The following is a 16,421-nucleotide window of genomic DNA, read 5'->3' on the forward strand; positions in this document are numbered from 1 at the left end:
TTTGTTAAAGTAAAAGAAGATTTGTTGTTTATGTCACTTCATTTAATAAACACATATCACTCGTGTAATATAGAATATTAAAATAATTCATTTTAATTGATATATACAATATCAATTTTCAAGTGATTAAAAAACTATTTAATTTAAAATATGTAATTGAACAATGGAGTCGATTGTGAATACGGATCACTCATATAATATAGTGATCAACATTTCAATTCAAATGCTTAACAATGGCTTATAACTATGACAAGGCCTGTGCTAGTTAATTAAATTTGTCTTTTGCTGAAAAATTAGTTATAAGAGGCTAATATGGATTTGTGGGTTTGGGAGTAATTTAGGTTGTCGGTAAATATTACTCAATTGAAAATAGGTTAATTAAAACTCTAATAATTTCAATATTTATAAAAATATTGAGGATTAATTCAATACAAATTTCATCTTATAACAAACAAAATTTAATATTCATCTACATTATATGCACTTATGAAAAAATTTTAGTTTATTATTCATCAAATGCTTAACATAAAATATGAAAAATATTAATATGCATAAAATATTCTTATATTTATTTAACATGTCTATCTATGTTATATAGTTTGTTAGCCATCCAGATGGCTAAATTATAATATTTATCATTTGTATTAATATAAAATTACTACCTTACTATTTGGTTTATATGTCAGTATAATTTATGGATCGCTTAAAGTGGTTGAATTAGATTGATTAATTAATTATGCACATACGTATGTACATAAAGTGGCCGGTGCATGAATATAGGTAGAGTTAATTTTGTCTTTTTATAAATTTATCCCAAGGATAAATTATGGAGGGATTGTTATCCCACCAATTTTGTGGATAACTTATCCCGATACTATTTATTAGTCCCGAGATAAGTTATCCCTAATATTGTCAACCAAACATACATTAAAAAATTTTATCCTGAAATTACCATTTTATCCCAAAATTATTTGCTTTAGCAGCTCACACCAAACGATCCCTTAGTATTTCTGCCTCCCTTATTTATCATGTTAAATACCAAGATGTATATACTCCCGATCTTGTCTTTAAATACAATTGAAAATTGAGATTTTATCAATATTTTTGCGTTTCAATTTGTTGACTACAGGTATCATTATTTAATTATGGTTGAATAATAGCCTATTAGATATTTATACTTATTTCGATTTATCATCACAATCCCTTTATTTTAGGAGATTTTTCACCCAAACACACTTCTACTCGATCAAAACCCAAAATTTTTCATCCAAATACTTTTGCTTGATCAAAACCTATGTTTTAAACCCGCGTTCCCTTGATTGACATGAATGACAAATCAATAGAAGGGTAAAAATTTAGTCACACTAGTATTTATCAGTGGTGGACCCAGAATTTAAGTAGAATGAGTGCTTACTACAGTAAAAAGATAAAAAACTACCTCAACTAGGTTTGAACCCAACCACACCTATCAATGGAGAGCCTTAAGATCAACCTAAATGTCAGTGCACCTAATTGATTTCTTGTTTAGTGAGTGCTTTTATATAATGTATACCCATTTTCATATATTTTTTATATAATTATACCTATTCCGCATCGAGTTTAGTGGGTGTTGGAGCACCCAAAATTTATGTGTAGGTTCGTTCATGGTATTTACACCAAATAAATATAACTGATCATGGTAAGTGATTCAAAGAAGTAAATACACGTTAATAAAGTATAGTTAAATAAAGAGAAAATACATTAAATCACCCCCCAACTTGTCGCCCAAACTTATTTAGACTCCAAACTAATCGGACAATTATATACCCTTTTAAGAACTTTGAACTGAATTAAATTCACCCCTTAACAGAGAGAGTGTATTCACTTTCCAAAAATCGTGTGAAAAAAGAGAAAGAAAATCTGAATTAATATAATCATACACGTGGCATTATTTTATTTGATAACATATAACTAATATATTTAATATTCTTTTATTTAGTATCTTACTTAGTTTTTTTTTTAACTTTTTAATTGGTCCCACTTTTTATTTTTTATTTTTAATTTGGTTGTCTTCTTCAACTTTTTTGTTTGTCCATTGCAGGTTCTTACTCGAATCCAAACATTAGCAGAAGACAAGAATCAAGTAATCAAACATTAATTTTCTAACAAATAAAGATAGACAGTAGTATCCTATGCCAAAATTCGAGTTGGGTTTGAAAGATAAACAATTATTGCTCAACAAATCAAAATGCAATTTCACAACACTAAAAAGAGTGATAGTGAGAACATTGAATCTGTGTGAAAAATGTGAAATCCACAGCCACTTCACTAACAAAATACAATCTCATCGAAGTTTAAATTTTTATAAATCAAATTTCAAAGAACAAGAAAGAATAAGAAGGGGGGGGGGGGGGGGGGAGCTGGTAAAGCTCAATTTGGTGGTGGAAAAGTGGATAGGATGGGATGAGAAGATGAAGAATGATGGTGGGGTGGGGGCGCTGAAAAAGATGAAGAATGGTGGTGGAGATAGAGGAGGGCTGGAGAAGATGGAAAATGGTGCATTGTGTGGGGGTGGGGGTGCCGGAGAAGATGAAGAATAAGGTCAGAAATAATTTTTTTTTAATATATATATAATTGGTTTGAAAATTATTAAAAAAAATTATTGACGTGGCTCTGACATGACGCGGGTGTATTACACTCTCCGTAATGTAAGTGGTATAACACTTTTGGGGTGGTATAAAATTCAGTTCAAAGTTCTTAAGGAGGTATATAATTGACCGATTAGTTTAGGATCTAAAGTAAGTTTTGACAATAAGTTGGGGGGTGATTTGATGTATTTTCTTTTAAATAAAATGAATTGATGTGTGTAAAAATTCAAACACATGACATACATGTATTGAACTGATATAAACACCGAATGGAAATAAATTTCCCTTCAATAATAGAAGTATGTATAGGATAAAACCTCCTAATTAAAATACAAATTTTGGAACAACAAATCGATTTTACTAGACTATTCGACTCTCAATTAGAGGAGTCTTGAGTTCATAGAAAATTAGCTTTTTAATACCGTATTACCCATTGAGAAAATAGTAGAATTTGCGTACATCTCATAGAGTATTACGTCTTCAGCATATGCTTTTTGTGGACACGTGCAGTCAATACCAATGCATGTATGGCATGGGCATGCCATGCATAACTTTCAGTGTGCGTTGATATACATAACGTTTTTTCTCACGGCCCAAGTGGCCATGAGTGACATCCACACTAATTTTTCTGTGGGAGAATCATCTAAATCAAACTATTACCCAATCACTTAGTCAATATTAAGATAATATTGTCATAAAATCAATATAGTAGCAATAATTCGGAACTAATCATTAATTATGCGAAAATCCAACAAACTACTTACTAAAATCCCCAAGACCCGAAAGTCATCATAAGAGAACTACTAACAAAATCATGTCTAAAGAGATATCCAAAATAAAGTAAATAAGAAATGTTTCATTGCCCGAAAGATGGACAATAAAAAATAAGATGACCCGTGGCAGGGACGAATTCAGGATTTAGGGTTTATAGGTTCCCCATATTATATAAAAATAAAATCAAATAGTAATTAAGGGTATTTGAACCCATAACTAAGAGGTCAATAAAACTTTTATAAGTCCTTCTACTCCACTAGACCAACAACACATTTTATTTATGAGTTTCCAACTTATAATTGTTATATATTTACTAGATTTCTCTATAGAAATACTATATTCGCACGAAAGTTAGTGGGTTCCCGGGAACCCCCACCCGGCCATCGCCCCTGCCCGTGGCTGCCTACAGACGGAGTGCTCACCCTTGGATCAAGATCTGCTATCAACTCTAGAGGCAAGGTCGTGTCTGAGCCTCTGAAAAACTTTCTGCACTCAACAAAAGAAGAGTACATGGTAGTATCAGTACAAACGACTATGTGCTGGTAAGTATCATAGGCCAACTCAACATAATAACATGTACACAACATAAATCAAATAACAAGTAGACATGCTTCATCACATAACAAATACTCAATGAATCAACAATACAACAATAACAGGTCAAACAGTGCTCACAAACAAGTCACATAACAAATAAGAGTATCAACCATATTGTAAACATCCACAGAATCAACACAATTATGTACACACACGCTATATGACTTATTTTTGCCCAAATAGTCATGACCTGCAGGGAACAATCTATGTTCATGTATCGTACCGGCGTGGTACCCGATCCAACATATCTATGTTCATGTACCGTACCGGCGTGGTACCCGATCCAACATATACATATCCGTACTGACATGGTATCCGATTCAATATATACACATATCTGTACCGGTGTGGTATCCGATCCAATATATACACATATCTATACCGGCATGATACCCGATCCAACATATACATATTAGTAACGGTGTGGTACCCGATTCAACATATACATATTCGTACAGGCGTGGTACCTGATCCAATAAATAATATATCCGTACCGGCGTGGTACCCGATCCAACATATACATATCCGTACCGGTATGGTACCCGATCCAGTACCATGCTAATCCAGTTACACCTGTCTATTTTCAAATCTAATGATCAGTAGTCATTAATTGAAATATTACCCCTAAACCCTCATTAGTGTTCTATTAATATCCTTACCTAATTGGGTAACATATATGTAAGGCAAAACTCTTGCTGGAAATTTAATTCTCATTGGAAAAAATTTGGAATATTGCTGATTCCATTTTTTAAAAAAAAACATTTCATGGAATTCTAGCTTGTTATCCCATTTTACTTTAAAAGTTAAATTTCCTGTTGAATATGAATAATAGAAATTCCTCACTTATTCTAGGCAATGACTATTTTGTTTTAGATATACGTATGTGCGTATATTTACCTTTCATAGTCTTCTTATTCTCTATTGTTTATACAAATAAATATATTTTTATTGTCATTAATTAAATATTTTTAGAATTATAATTAAAATTTACTTACAATATAAATAAATTATTTTATAAAATATACTTCTGTTTTATCAATTATTATTGTATTGTCTGTGTTGAAATATATTTATAAGATTATATTACTAGTTATTTTCACTTGCATAACAAAAAATTAAAATTTTAATTTTATTATTAATAACATTTTTTTTTTTAATTCTACTCATTTATTTCATTTAGAGCATCATTAACTTATATATTCTGTTAGTACTTCTCATTTCTTGTCTAAAAAAAATTCTCATTGTTTCTATAGAAAACTTATTTCTGACACAAATTTAAGGGTGAAAAAATAGCATCATTTAAATATATAAATGAACTGATCCCAATTTTGTTCTATCAACTCTTTACTTAATTTTTTTTTTTAAAAAAAGGAACTAATTCCAACAATTTTTTCGCAGGCATAATGTTACCCAATAAGGTAAGGGTATTAATAGTGCACTAATGAGTTTAACCAAGGATTAGGGGGTATATTTCAATCAATGACTATTGATCATTAGATTTGAAAATGGACAGATATAACTAGATTAGCATAGTACTGAATGAACTAGACACTAGCTATATTGAAGAGGAGCATCTTCCTCAAAAAACAAGACATAGGAAAGAGAAACCATAATGATTGCCCTATCATTACTGCCAATAATGGCAATATGATCATTAATTCCTGAGGTTGTATACTGTAATTATTAGCAATAGAAACAAAACAATTGCAATTGTCAATTTTTAACAAGTACCTGACAATCGTCGGTGATGAACGTTGCCCAATATTGATAGTCGTTTACTTCTTTTCTTTTTCTTTTTCTGTTGTGGTTTAAGAGGTTAAATCTATGAACTTTAATTAATCTTAAACGTGGGTTGTTTGAGTGATTCACAAACAGGAAGGATAAAAAAAAAAATTCACAAACGATCGAGAGGATTGTTACATCTCAAATGTGAGTCTCTTTGATTTCAGTGTTCTTAATTTAATAAAGTCTCCATGCGAAAATCTGAGCTCGATTTTGCAATAATAATGTAGTCTTTAATGCAATTTAATCGTACCATATACTATAATGTATTTTTCATATAAAATAAAACTTTAAGTGCACTCAAAAGGCACGAGCTATTTCCCTTTGACCTTTTTTCTCTTGTTGTGCGGCTACTCGTACGTCGCTTGGTGGGGAGTAATATTTTCATCCAAATAATTTACTTTATACTATACTATTAGATTAGTAACATTTTTCCCATTCTTTTAAATTATTTTATCTATTTATGATTTATTCTCTAGTTCTTTTGCTTTTACTATACATGTTTTAATTGCACTCAAATTTGCTTGCTTTCAACTACACCCGAACATGTACCAAAACATAAACTATATGCACTTGATTTAGTAAATATGAGTACATTCAAAGGGTAATTTAAGCCGTGAGAATAATGTTTTCTTTAGTAAAAATTTCTTTACTTTAAATTTTTTTTTTTTCAATATAAATTTGAATTAATCGTAACGGAAGCAAACAATGAAAATATAGGTGAGAAAAAAAAAGAGGAGGGTATTGATTCTTGCTACTTTGACATTATGTATAGATTATTCTTGTTCTTGATTATTTTTTTATTTGCTTTCAATTATTCTTTTTCTGTCACTAGTCAAAGTTGGGAAGGCAGTATTTGTAGTAGTTGCAAAGTAGGAGACGTATTGAATTGTCATAAATCTCAAAAATAGACAAAAAGACACAAAAGAGTACTACTATATACACAACATGCTGAAAAATAGATTAACATAGTACCATTTAGAAGTAAAATTATTTTTGTTTTTATGTTCATACGGGTCTTAAAAAACACTTATGCTAATTTTAAAAAGTTTAATTAAATATCTTTTACACTCTCTAATACTTTTCTTTTTTCCTTTTAGTCAGTAAAATAAATAAATCATCCTTCTATTTTTAATCATAATTTAACTTTAACATTATTATTTTATCCTCAATAAAATAATAGATAAACATACTATTTGTACTTTCTTGCTTAAGAAGAACTACGTTAGCTAGTTTGTTAAGAAGTAAGTTGTTCATTTATAAAATTAATATGGTCTTTAGTTTATAATTTATAAATTATGAGAAAATCTCCATATTATTTTGTGCATGCCAAATAACTAATATGAATAATTAATCTCCACATAAAATAATACTTCCTCTATCATTTTTATTTGTCTACTTTTTTATTGACACTTTTCTATAGGCACATGGATTAAGGAGTAGTAAATTAGGATAATTTGACCATACTACCCTTTGAATGTAACAAATTTAATGCTTGGAAAAATATGCATTAGATAATGAATCGTATTTAATAGGTAAAATGAATAGAAATAGATAAATCATCAATTAATTTATAAACTGGACAAGTATTGTTGTACATTTCAAAATAAAAAAATGAACAAGTGAAGATACATAGATTTACTCATAACTAATCTCTACATTGCTAATTCCGCAGCTCTAACCAACTACAAAGATGACTCTATTTCAATATACCATTGATTCATCAGAAATTAATATTGATAATCTAAGATTTATATTGGACGATCTCTTAATGTTTTCACCTATTGATCAATTATTTCCGTTCTTAATTAGTACTAACTTTTTAATTAAAGATTTATTCATAACTAATTGTTATATTGCTAAATTTTGTGCAACTAATCAACTAAAAAAACGGCCCCATTTCAATATACCATGAATTCACGAGAAATTAATATTGATAACCTAAGAATAACAATATAAAAATTAGATGATCTCTTCATATTTTTAATCAAAATTTTTCCTTCTTAATCAATACTAACTTTTTAATTAACAGCCTAGTACATCTAAAAGTACTCTTGCTTTTTTGTTAATCCACAATTTAGGAACACAATCTTGTCTGGTCCTACAACTATATACTAGGTATCTCTTCTTTCTTTATTAATTAAAAAATTTAACAGTGTTTGCTTACTATATACTGGTCTTATCTAAATTTTATAATATTATGGAAAATCTTAGGTGTCAACATATCCAAAAAAAGAATAAAATTTACCAACTTTCCGAAAATAAAGATTTTGTCTAATCTTGAATCCTAAAAAGATTAAGGCCACTAAATCTCCAACACTTGTTGCTTAATAATCCAATTGATGTTATATATATATAGATAGATGACTGTTAATGTTAACAAAATCATCAGCATTCGCGCAATTCCCGCTTATTTCTCTCTTTATGTACCCCTACAAAATTGCATTTATATCAAAGATATTTTTTTTTTTGTAAAGATTAGTGAATCTTGAAAGTGGGGTTTTGTTAAAGATTGATGAGCAGTAATATATAGAGAGAAAAAGGGAGTTTTTTTTTTGGTGGGGTGGGGTGGGGGGGGGGGTGATAATGATGGAAAATCAAGGTGATATAGAAAGTGAAGGAGGAGGGGTAGGGGTGATGATAATGGAAGATGGAAAAGATTTAGAGAGGAATATTTCTGAGAGTGGTTTAAGAGAGCCATTGCTTATTTCATCCAAGAGTAGAGTTAATAATACCTCACAACTTGCTATTATTGGAGCTAATGTTTGTCCTATTGAGAGTCTTGATTATGAGTATGATTCTCATTTCCCTTACCTTTATTTATATGTTAGTGATGGGGTTGCTTTAATTTTTATTTTTTATTTTCTTGGTTGAATTTATTGTTTTTGGTTGTTGAATCTTCTTGCACATTTTTGTTGAATGTTATTTTTGGTGTCTTTATTGAACTTGTTGATCATCTCTATTTTGCTATATGGTTTTCCAAGTTTTATTCTTTTAGTTTATCTAGACTGGATTAGGGAATGATAAAAGAATGGTCTTTTTAACTGGGTGATGGCAGAGAAAAGAAAAAGTAAAAAAAAAGAAAAAAGGAGGGGAGCCCTAGCAAATCAAGAACCGTTTACGCCTAAATCTTGTAGTCTCTAGTGTTAATTACAATCTGGGGGCTCTGTTTATAGCTGGAATCATCCTCTTTGCTCTAACAAGGTAGCAGGTTGTGGTCCCTGCCAGTGTATTTTGAGGGCTGAAATTCTTGGTGAAGTGAGGCGGTGAACATATCTCATGTTTCGTTAAAACTTTTGCGTTGAGATCAGGTTCTCAGACCTTCTGTTGTGGTCATTGTTATTGGTTTGCTTCATGGTATTGTCCCAGTGATACTGCTTATAGTTAATAAGATGCTGATTTAGAGAAGTACAACATCCGCTTTGTAATAGCTTCAGCCTTTTTAACTAGGAAAATGAAATGCATAAATCTGGGTGCTTATTGGTCCAAGAAGGTACAAAGTTTCCGGCTTTGATGTTTTGTACTGCAATACTGTCCTAAGATCTTTGCTCATATCTGGTGAACAGATTTTAACTAAATCTTTTCATCTGTCAATGGAAATATCTAAAGGTTCTCTGATTTTGGCATTGCTATTTCATTTTTTGCAGCATTGTTGAAAATGACCTATTCAAGCAAGATTGGAGGTCAAGGAAAAAGGTCCAGATATTTCAATATATATTCCTAAAGTGGGCCCTTGTGCTTCTTATTGGATTGAGTACAGGACTTGTTGGTTTCTTTTTGAACATAGCAGTGGAAAATATTGCTGGCTTCAAGCTTCTCCTCACTAGTGACTTAATGCTTCAGGATAAGTAAGTACAACTTTCATCCACGATAATAGCTTCTCAATATCTGTGGTAACTTTGAGCTGATTTTTCTGGTGTAAAACACAAACAAAAACACAAATGTGAACTCAATGATTTTTCATAGTATCAGAACTTGCAACAGACATTGTTCAAGTTATTTTAAAACCGGGAAAGATGCAATTGAAGGTTTTTCAAGACCGAGTTGCAACTTTTGAGTGATGTCATATTTAATATTCCCAAGGAGCTTCGACCATCTTATCATCTAATTGTTTCTGACGCACAACAGTTTTATTGTATGCAAACTTCACAATAGAATGCAAATCAGTTGTGCACACTTTTCTAACTACTTTTAAAGAGTAATTGTTGTGCACTAGGAATGTGAATCTCGTCTGGACAGAAACTGGGTTAACTTTATCAGTTTTTCCTTTTAAGTTAAAACGAAAATTTGGGCTAACGTAGATTCCAATTGAGTACTTTTTGTCATTGTTGCATGGGTGGCAATGCCCAAGCAAGTTTTTGGATATCCTTTTTAGATAGAAAGATAGTTACTGGTTCATTTCTTGTACCTTTTTGAAGTAACGTCTTTTTGATCCATGAACCTCTTTGAAGAAACTATAGTGATTTTAATTTTGCTGCAGGTATTTCTGTGCATTTTCTGTTTTTGCCGGTTGCAATTTGCTTCTTGCGACTTGTGCTGCAAGCCTATGCGCATTTATTGCACCTGCAGCTGCAGGGTCAGGAATACCTGAAGTAAAGGCATATCTGAATGGTGTGGATGCTCATTCCATTTTAGCTCCAAGTACTTTATTTGTGAAGGTGGGTCTTTCTCTCTCCCTTCATGTTTCCATATTTGGATGCCCACATGGGTGATAGGGCATTCCTATCAAACTGATGTAGGGCTTTTGACCTTATTAGTCACAGTTCAGATATCAATGTTTAGTTTTCCAGGCAGGATAGATGAAGATGTAACACATAATTAAAATGGGATGGTAGAAAAGGAGGATGCTGCAGATTATTATGCGATATAAGATATCTCACCGAGGAAAAACATGTTCTGTAGACCCGTTCCAAAACAAACAGTGATATATGAGAGTAAATGTTGTACCTCTAGACTGAATATGTCCTCAAAATGAGCATCGTAAAAGTGCAGAAGTTTTTCTGTTCTTTTTGATTTAGAGAAATGCATTAAATTAGATTAAAATGGTCACATGCGCCCTTGTGCACAAGTACCTAACTGTAGTACTGTGGTGCATCATTAAAAATTGCCGTGATGTTGTGATTAAACATGGTAAAAGAAAGACGAGATAAACCTAATATTACCTAGAAGTTGTTTGAGAAACCTAATATCTCTTTGGAATAAATACAAACTTAGCTTAGAAGAGAGCCTAGGTCCAGTGTTTATCATTATTTTGGTTAAAGAAGTGTGTTCTCATATAGGGATAAGTGTAATTATATGTCCTAATTTGCATTGGAAGTCAAATAATTTACTATTGGAATAGCATGAATAGAATGGAATAGATGGAGGAGTTGTATAGCAGACTCAAACTAGTTTGAGATTGAGGCCTAGTTGGTTGATTGAAGTTTACATGTGCCTTACTATAAAAGAGAACATAGAGGAAGGAAAAATGTTCTTCAACTTACCGATAATAAGAATGTAAAATGTTGGGAGATAGTGGCAATTGTTGTACTCTTCCAGGAAAAGTATTTGATGCATGCCGCTCCATCTTGATTAAGATAAAGAGATATGGATTATAGATTTATGAACTTGCTCGATAGTGTTCAAGACATTTAATAAAGCAAATGTCTGCATGGTTGGCTATTCTCTAATATAACTCTTTTAAAATATGGAAAAAAACTCAACTGTTGTTACAAAAAGGGTTAATTTATATCATTTAATTTTAAAAAATGGAAAGCTTAAAGAAAATCATTGATGTCGCTAAAGGAGATGAGGTGGCTGGGCCAGTGACTTGTGGTGGTGAGGCTCTGGGTTCAAAATGCAGGGACCAGAAAGAAGTTAATTATGAGGGTATATAGGAACGGAGGGCTGTGATGCTGGAAGGGGGAGAGTTGTTGATGTACTACGAGAGAAGATACTGCTGTATTATACTGAACTATCAATATTTAGAGGTGGATTCTTTAATACCTTTGCTGTATATAAAACCGCCATTCCTCCAGCAGACTCAAATGATACTTACTGCTTGTGGTTCTGTGTTTGGGAAGTCTTTAAACCTGTAATGCTTTATTTAGCTTTTGATGTTCTCATTTTCTGAAAACCATTCCTGTAAACACTAATTCATATGTATTTTACACCTGGCAGATAATCGGTTCTGCTTTGGGTGTTTCTGCTGGATTTGTTGTTGGCAAGGAAGGACCAATGGTCCATACTGGCGCTTGCATAGCAAACTTACTTGGGCAGGGCGGCTCCCGCAAATATCATATGACATGGAAGTGGCTGAAGTATTTCAAAAATGACCGCGACCGCAGAGATTTGATCACTTGTGGTGCTGCAGCCGGTGTTGCAGCCGCTTTCCGTGCTCCAGTTGGTGGTGTTCTTTTTGCTCTCGAAGAAGTAGCCTCATGGTCCGTCTCCCTCCCTTCTTCACCTCCCTTTGTGTGTGTGTGTGTGTGCATGTGTGTTTTTGATTTCTTAATGAGGATAAAGTGAAAAATTGATACTAGTTCCTTGTTGTATTAAATCGATGATCTATGAATTGGTAAATTGAGTAGGAAGAACATCTGTGTAGTTCTATGGGCTATATGTGAAGGGTATTCGTAGCACGTGTTTTGGTGAATGCATGCTCAATTGCATTTCGACTGTAAGTTACTACTTTTTTCAGTGTTATCATCTCTGCATATTGATTCAGCAATTGATGTCATTTGATGGACAATGCTTGAGAAGAACTTCTCTCCATCTCCTGTGGTTTGAGGAAGACATTTGACATGTTAGAGATTTTAATTTTGAATAGAGGGGTATTCTGTGAATAATCTGAATTTATTGTCTCTCAACCCATTCAGGGAGAGGGGGAGTTACTGCATTGATAAGCTGGGAGCTTAACATTTTCAGGTATAGTTTGTAACGGTGGGATTCTGCTTTGGAGGGTTTTTGCGGGAACAATTTGAATTTAATATCTCTCCATCAACAACTCAGGGAGAATGGGAGTTACTGTATCAATAGGCTTTGAACTTTTAAGTATTGTAGGTGTCGTTTGTAGCTATAGACCCACCCGCTGTACTTGTTTGATTTAGATGAATATAAAACTTAGATTGATAAATGCTGTAAGGCGGTAGATGTGATGTGTCCTCAAGAATGTCAAAGGTCCAACATCATGTGGTTCAGTGGCTTTTGTGAAGATGCTATCGTTTCCAGTTCTTTTCTTGTTGCTTACTGGCTTGTAATTGTTGTAAGAAGGTTTGCAGTCTGAAATATTCAACTACTCTATTTCCTGTTGTAGGTGGCGAAGTGCTCTACTTTGGAGGACTTTTTTCACAACTGCTGTAGTAGCTATGGTGCTCAGATCTTGCATTCAATTCTGTCGGAGTGGGAAATGTGGACTATTTGGTCAAGGAGGTTTGATAATGTTCGATGTGAATTCAGGTGCTCCTAATTATAACACTGTAGATATACTGGCAATATTGTTAATTGGAGTTCTTGGAGGCCTTTTCGGAAGCCTTTATAATTATCTCGTGGACAAGGTACTCCGGACTTACAGCATCATTAATGAGTAAGTCTCTTGGATCTGCTGGTATAATATGTTAAGTTACCTCAGGTCCTTAACTCCTGTTACTAGTTATTACTAAGCAACTTATCAGTGTGCATGTCCTAACCTTACGAAATTAACTGCAATTTCAAGAAGTACGCGAAGTTCTCCTGAAGCACGTCGTCTTCTTTTTTTTTAATGCTGCCTTTTCCCCTTTTGTGTCTTTCTTGTTAAGACGGGATTGGAGTAGATAACTGCTACTGTTAAATAATGTTGGGTTATGGTGGGTACAGGCGGATCCAAGATTTCAACTTTATGAGTTTGAGTTTGGCATTCTACCACGGTCCATTTGATATAATGAGTTCCAAATCTGTTTTTATACTATAATTTAGTCTATATTTTAGTACATACAGGGTCTGAGTCAAAGCTACTGGGTAGGTACAACTCCATAGCAAATGCACTAGGTCTGTTTGGGTGGGTAAAAACATAACTTGTCAGGACAAATAATCAAACCTCACGTACATTAGTTTTAAAAAGCTAACTTTAAATTCGTTCCCTATTTTCTGTCAAAATCTACTTCTTAATGTTCTTCCTTTCCCAAGTTAGTTGATGCTTGTCAAAGATATCCTTCATTTATGTTATTTTATATATGGTATCACTTTTACCACTGGTATTATCTACTTTAGTTCTACCATCTGAATCTTTCATTTTCCAATACGGAATGTAAGAACTTGAATATTCTTTGTGCTTGAGCTTTGGCTGCTGCATTTGATTTTTCCACTTGGCTGATATTTTGTAATGGATTGCAGGAGAGGTCCTGCATTCAAAATCATGCTTGTAATGACCATTTCAATTCTGAGTTCTCTTTGCTCGTACGGTCTTCCATGGTTTGCAAGTTGCACACCATGCCCTGTAGGCTTGGAGGAAAAATGCCCTACTGTTGGTCGCTCTGGAAACTATAAGAATTTCCAGTGTCCATCAGGGCATTACAATGATCTGGCCTCCCTGTTTATGAATACCAATGATGATGCCATCCGCAATTTGCTTAGTGCAGAAAATTCAAACGAATTCCACCTTTCTACACTTTTTGTCTTCTTCGCTGGGGTATATTGCCTTGGTGTTATTACCTATGGAATTGCTATTCCCTCTGGGCTATTCATTCCTGTCATACTTGCTGGAGCTTCATATGGACGTCTTGTTGGGACTGTCTTGGGTTCAGTCTCTAATCTTAATAATGGCCTATTTGCTCTCCTTGGGGCTGCCTCCTTCCTTGGTGGCACTATGAGGATGACAGTCTCACTCTGTGTCATACTGCTTGAGCTCACCAATAATCTGCTAATGCTTCCGTTGGTGATGCTTGTTCTCCTTATATCAAAAACTGTGGCCGATAGTTTTAACAAGGGTGTCTACGACCAGATTGTACAAATGAAAGGCTTGCCTTACTTGGAAGCACATGCCGAGCCATACATGAGGCAATTGGTTGCAGGAGACGTCTGTTCTGGGCCTTTAGTAACATTTTCAGGTGTTGAGAAGGTAGGAAACATAGTACACGCGTTGAAGTTTACTGGACACAATGGGTTTCCCGTGGTTGATGCGCCGCCATTCTCAGACGCGACAGAGTTCTGTGGACTTGTTCTAAGGTCACATTTACTTGTTTTGCTTAATGGGAAGAAATTCACAAGACTAAGTGTACTGAGCGGCTCCAGTATTTTGAAAAGTTTTCATGCATTTGATTTCGCGAAGCCAGGATCAGGGAAGGGGCTTAAGTTGGAGGATTTGTCCTTCTCCGCTGAGGAGATGGAAATGTATGTTGATCTTCATCCTATCACAAATACATCTCCATACACAGTAGTGGAAACCATGTCTCTTGCCAAAGCTGCCATCCTTTTCCGACAACTCGGTCTCAGACACTTGTGTGTCGTCCCAAAGACTACGGGGGTAAGTTTATCTTCTCCCTCCACATTAAGTACACCTATTTGTCGAATAAATAAGACAAGTTACTGATACAACTGGTTAAAATACACACACACTTCAAAACTTCTTTACCCTGTCAACGTATATATGTTAAATCTTGGATGTTTGTTTCTTCATTCAACTCTACAATACTATCGGACACTACCTTTCTACCTCACAAGGTAGGACGGGTAAGGTTTACGCATACTCTACCCTCCCCCGACTCTATTTGTTGTTGTTGTAGTACTAGTTCTCATGATTTGTTTCTTTTAAATTTGCAGAGGAATCCAATTGTTGGAATCTTGACAAGACATGACTTCATGCCAGAGCATATTAAGGGACTGTATCCAAATTTAGTTCATCACAAGTAAACAGGAGAAACTAGTTGTTTCAACTGGCAAATGGCCAACCATTGTTTAGAGAAGTGTGCAGTCCTGTTATGCACACTCCACATTGAGCTCTGTACAATCTTCCTCAACTTTTCATTGTTTTTAAAAAAATAAATAGAAGAAAGATTATCTAAATAGCATATGAATCAATAACAAATTTCTTATTGAATTGCTAATCAACCAAAAATATGCTTAAATGGATACCGCTACCGCCAACAGTGGATGGGGCTGCTCCCCCTTAACCAGAGATTTTCGGATTCGAACCCTGGGTATGAAAAAAATACTCGGTAGAAAGCGTAAACCCCCGCATGGGACCCTACCCAGCGCTAGTCTAGGGAGTTGATATAAAACATTTTTCATAAATGGACATGAGAGGTAATATAAAACATTTTTCAATAGACCATCAACCACGGGAGTTCATCCCATAATGATAAATATCTATGGGAAATCATTGCAGGAAGGTACGTTTGATGAATCTAAAGTTAGCATGGTGTACTAATAAACGATTCAGTACTCAGTAATGATTGTTGGTGATAAAATTGTATAAAGTAAATGTATGAATTTTGATAATTAGGAAATATATCATATGTAGACCTTTTTGTTTAAAATAATATTACCTTCAAATATAAAGTAAATGCACATTATTTTACAGAATACATAGATATTAGATGCGTGATGATTACTAATTCGATTAAATTATAAAAACTCAAATGGAAGATATTTAAGGCACAAGAGTGTATTCAATGCAAAGAAAATGCT

General features: G+C 33.6%; 1 protein-coding gene across 1 annotated transcript; it reads left to right on the forward strand.

Moving 5' to 3' along the window:
- Window positions 1-8,013: 8,013 nt before the first annotated feature.
- On the forward strand, window positions 8,014-15,797 carry LOC107839836 (chloride channel protein CLC-c). The gene is made up of 7 exons (XM_016683472.2): window positions 8,014-8,572; window positions 9,428-9,628; window positions 10,261-10,438; window positions 11,940-12,202; window positions 13,075-13,344; window positions 14,130-15,258; window positions 15,555-15,797. Exons 1-7 carry the CDS (start codon window positions 8,367-8,369, stop codon window positions 15,642-15,644), a joined length of 2,337 nt encoding a protein of 778 aa, XP_016538958.2. The 5' UTR covers window positions 8,014-8,366; the 3' UTR covers window positions 15,645-15,797.
- The last annotated feature ends 624 nt before the right edge of the window (window positions 15,798-16,421 follow it).

The sequence above is a fragment of the Capsicum annuum genome, chromosome 8 (genome assembly GCF_002878395.1).
Source record: "Capsicum annuum cultivar UCD-10X-F1 chromosome 8, UCD10Xv1.1, whole genome shotgun sequence".
NCBI classification, from domain to species: Eukaryota; Viridiplantae; Streptophyta; class Magnoliopsida; order Solanales; family Solanaceae; genus Capsicum; species Capsicum annuum.

Excerpts from the sequence above, each read along its gene's own strand:
- LOC107839836 (XM_016683472.2), top strand. The coding sequence starts at position 8,367 with ATGATGGAAAATCAAGGTGATATAGAAAGTGAAGGAGGAGGGGTAGGG. Across the intron at positions 8,573-9,427 it reads ATTGAGAGTCTTGATTATGA|CATTGTTGAAAATGACCTAT; the intron begins GTATGATTCTCA and ends CATTTTTTGCAG. Across the intron at positions 9,629-10,260 it reads GACTTAATGCTTCAGGATAA|GTATTTCTGTGCATTTTCTG; the intron begins GTAAGTACAACT and ends ATTTTGCTGCAG.